The sequence below is a fragment of the Nanorana parkeri genome, unplaced genomic scaffold (genome assembly GCF_000935625.1).
Source record: "Nanorana parkeri isolate BGI_ZX_2015 unplaced genomic scaffold, ASM93562v1 scaffold2245, whole genome shotgun sequence".
Lineage (NCBI taxonomy): Eukaryota > Metazoa > Chordata > Amphibia > Anura > Dicroglossidae > Nanorana > Nanorana parkeri.
Window position 1 is genome coordinate 105419 of NW_017308513.1, and position 4475 is coordinate 109893.

At 52.6% G+C, this 4475-nt stretch overlaps 1 protein-coding gene across 2 annotated transcripts in view; it reads right to left on the bottom strand.

Annotated features, from left to right (window-relative positions):
• The window catches only part of LOC108801194 (unconventional myosin-Ig-like), a 119532-nt gene that overhangs the window by 77280 nt on the left and 37777 nt on the right, over window positions 1-4475 (bottom strand). For both annotated transcript variants that reach the window (XM_018573125.1, XM_018573126.1), the window contains 2 exons: window positions 3694-3808; window positions 2106-2276 (listed from right to left, as the gene is read on the bottom strand). In XM_018573125.1, the coding sequence (XP_018428627.1) occupies window positions 2106-2276; window positions 3694-3808 (286 nt within the window). The remainder of the gene's footprint in view (window positions 1-2105; window positions 2277-3693; window positions 3809-4475) is intronic.

The following is a 4475-nucleotide window of genomic DNA, read 5'->3' on the forward strand; positions in this document are numbered from 1 at the left end:
AATTATTATTACTTATTATTTTTTACAATTTTTTAATGTAATTATTTTGTTATCAATTTTTTTTCACTTAACTTTATTGCTATCACACAGGAGCTAACAAGCCCCCTGTGTGATAGCCTTTGGAGGTGACAGGTTCTCTTTATTGACCCCTGTCACCTCCAATAAGGGAGTTCTAGCACAGCTCTCCCCTCTCACTCTCTACACGGAGCGGCAGGGTTACTTTTAACCCTCCCGCTCTCCTCACCGCTCTCCATCCTGAAGACGGCGGCGGTCAGCGAGGAGAGGACAGAGCCGGGAGACGGAGCAGCATGCAGAGAGGGGGTGGGGGGTGGCGGGGGCGTGAGAAGATGACTGCAGTCTAATTACAAGTGATCTTAGCGACATCGCTGGGATCACTTGTAAAGAAACAAGCGGTGGCTTCCCCGCTCTACATTTAGCCCTCATTGTGCAAAGCCGGGCTAAATGTAGAAAAGAAATTCCGGGCGTCGGGAGACTTCAAAAGTCTGCCGCCCCGAGGCCAGGCCTCGGTGGCCTTGTCGGGAATGCGGCCCTGTGAGCAGGGACCAGAAGATGTCTATTACTTTTACTAGCCCCCAAACATTCTCCTCTGGTCCCCTACCCGAGCAATGTGGTTCCCTCCAAAGTCACTACTCTGTCCTGCACACTCCCAGAGGAGGATCCTCCAGGCACCGTAGCCAGGGCCGGATTTACTCTCTCTGCTGCCCCAAGGCCAGGTTCCTCAATGCGCCCCCCTACCGGCCAACACCCAACCCGCCCGACACCCAGAACCACATGTCCCGGGCATCGGGAGATAGGAATTCCTCACCCCTGCTGCCCCTCTACTCCCTGCTGCCCCGGCCCTGACCACAGCTCTCGAAGGAACAGGTAAGCATAATGTCTGCTCATTACAGAGCAAATATTTTTTTCTACTTCTTCATTTTGTGACAGGTTCTCTTTACCACATGACAAATGATTGTCAGAGCACTATGGGTTAGCAAAGGAGGTTTTTTTCCTTCTAAGAAAATAGGGGAATATTGAGGTACGATAACAGAGGAGTGTTAAAGGGTCTCCTCTTGTAAAACCTTCCTGCTAACGAGGGACTTGGGGGAGAATTCCGTATAGGGGTCGTGTATGCCCTGATAATGAATTGACTTGATGACTACAATTAATTTTAGTCATCAAAAAGTTAAAGATTTATAACATGGTGGTGCTGACGGTGGATGCCGATTACCAGGGTGCTTTGCTTTGGGCTACAAATCCCGAAGATCAGCCCCAGGGGTGTTGAGGGGGTGCTGGTGCTACCTCTGGGCCCGGTGGCTCTGTTTGCCCAGCTCACTGGTTGCCAGAAGTTGGTTGGGACACCAGCCAGAGCATTACAGGTTGTAAGCTGTTAAATCAGGTGGGCGTAACTAGAAATCACAGGGCCCCATACAAAATTTTGCTATGGGGCCCTGTGATTTCTAGTTACGCCCCTGGCAACAGACCTAAAAAAAAAGAGCCTTGTGGAAAAAGGGAGTTATTTTGAATACATATATTGATAGAGACACATTTCCAGTGTTCGAGTTGCTGTGATGGGGGGGCTGTCAGGTACCTTCATATTATGTTTGTATTTTGCAGTGGATTTGTAATCAAATTGACTGAAAAAAAAAAAGCAAACGACGGTGAACATTTCAGCAGCTTGCTTTGAGGCTCCGTGTGTCTGATTGAAACTCCAGACATCTGATGTGATGAGGGCGCAGTTACTTCTCTGATAATTCCTTCAGCTTTTTTATTTTTGTTGTTGCAGTTATTACTGATATATAGCTAGATGTGTGAAATGGAGACCAGAGCGCCCCCTGCTGGCTCAAAGGAGAATACACCATATTACTGGGCAAATTTTCATATTTTTCATGTTTTATAGTGAAGAAAATGTGCAAAAAGTTACTGTACTTTCCCTTTATGTTTCTGATCCTCGAGGGAAGACATTTTCCTACACACAGCTGGCTTCCTGTTTTAATGCAACCTCTAACTAGATGGAGCCAGATACGGCCGGACCTCGATGCTGGTTTTCTTTCGCGGCAGAAATCCCCCTGGATATTACATTATAGGCACCGGTGAGACCTCACCTTCCTGCTGCTGTAATGGGGGTGCTTCCCCAGTTTGCCATTCATCGACTCCAGGAAAATGGTGTCCGTGACGTCACCCACCGTCAAGCACGCCTCGTCCAAGATGGAGATGATCCCTTTATGCGGCTGCTCCACCAGATCCACAATGATCTGATTATTGAAGTATTCAATCTGAGATCAGAACAAAACATTTTCATCATTCAAGTCTATGGAAAGTTTCACCCCTGTGCTGAGTTCCCGGGTCTGTACCCCCGCTGTGCCCATTATGAGGAGCTCCCACCATCCCTGTGCTGAGTTCCCGGGTCTGTACCCCCGCTGTGCCCATTATGAGGAGCTCCCACCATCCCTGTGCTGAGTTCCCGGGTCTGTACCCCCGCTGTGCCCATTATGAGGAGCTCCCACCATCCCTGTGCTGAGTTCCCGGGTCTGTACCCCCGCTGTGCCCATTATGAGGAGCTCCCACCATCCCTGTGCTGAGTTCCCGGGTCTGTACCCCCGCTGTGCCCATTATGAGGAGCTCCCACCATCCCTGTGCTGAGTTCCCGGGTCTGTACCCCCGCTGTGCCCATTATGAGGAGCTCCCACCATCCCTGTGCTGAGTTCCCGGGTCTGTACCCCCGCTGTGCCCATTATGAGGAGCTCCCACCATCCCTGTGCTGAGTTCCCGGGTCTGTACCCCCGCTGTGCCCATTATGAGGAGCTCCCACCATCCCTGTGCTGAGTTCCCGGGTCTGTACCCCCGCTGTGCCCATTATGAGGAGCTCCCACCATCCCTGTGCTGAGTTCCCGGGTCTGTACCCCCGCTGTGCCCATTATGAGGAGCTCCCACCATCCCTGTGCTGAGTTCCCGGGTCTGTACCCCCGCTGTGCCCATTATGAGGAGCTCCCACCATCCCTGTGCTGAGTTCCCGGGTCTGTACCCCCGCTGTGCCCATTATGAGGAGCTCCCACCATCCCTGTGCTGAGTTCCCGGGTCTGTACCCCCGCTGTGCCCATTATGAGGAGCTCCCACCATCCCTGTGCTGAGTTCCCGGGTCTGTACCCCCGCTGTGCCCATTATGAGGAGCTCCCACCATCCCTGTGCTGAGTTCCCGGGTCTGTACCCCCGCTGTGCCCATTATGAGGAGCTCCCACCATCCCTGTGCTGAGTTCCCGGGTCTGTACCCCCGCTGTGCCCATTATGAGGAGCTCCCACCATCCCTGTGCTGAGTTCCCGGGTCTGTACCCCCGCTGTGCCCATTATGAGGGGTTCCCGCCATCCCTGTGCTGAGTTCTCGGGTCTGTACCCCCGCTGTGCCCATTATGAGGGGTTCCCGCCATCCCTGATGAATTTCTATTATGGAGAAGGGTAGGAACTGGAACACACAAAGGTGGGTGGAGTCACCCAGGTGGACAGAGTTGGAAGTGATGGCAGGTAGATCTCATAGTTGAATTATATGAACACAGGGGATGACTTACAGCTAAGATATCACTTTTGGGTGTACTGCGCCTTTAACGGCACCCCGTTATTTTCCGCCATGGTTCTCCTGTGTGAGGTGTCATGAAAGCCGCGTGTCGGTGGAACATGAAGTGCGCGGCTGAGACTTACGTGCTGCCATTCGATGCCTTCCCGCTGGTACTCATCTTGTTCCTGGCGGAGGATCAGTTCAATAAACAGCTGCTGCAGCTTCTCGTTGCAATAATTAATACAGAACTGCTCGAAGCTGCGGACAGACAGACAGGAGATGGTGACTGCAACATCCGCTAATATTTACTAAGACACAACCAGTAATAACCCATCGCAGCCAGTCTGTGTGCCATGAGAGAGCCATCCAGTCTGTGTGCCATGAGAGAGCCATCCAGTCTGTGTGCCATGAGAGTCCCAGCCAGTCTGTGCGCCATGAGAGACCCAGCCAGGTCTGTGTGCCAAGAGAGGCCCAGCCAGGTCTGTGTGCCATGAGAGACCCAGCCAGTCTGTGCGCCATGAGAGACCCAGCCAGGTCTGTGTGCCATGAGAGACCCAGCCAGGTCTGTGTGCCATGAGAGAGCCAGCCAGGTCTGTGTGCCATGAGAGTCCCAGCCAGTCTGTGTGCCATGAGAGTCCCAGCCAGTCTGTGCGCCATGAGAGAGCCAGCCAGGTCTGTGCGCCACGAGAGAGCCAGCCAGTCTGTGTGCCACGAGAGAGCCAGCCAGGTCTATACAGAGAGAGTACAACCAACATTCATCCGTCCTGATCAGATATCACTTTCTAGTGGAGCCCAGAGGTAGAATGTCACTTCCCGGGGGGCCTCAGTAATCAGATTGTACTGAGGAGCAATACAAAATATGTGCCAACCAACAGACCCCCCCTCCCCCCCCCTCCCCCATTCTAATTTTGTTTGGAAAGAAGAG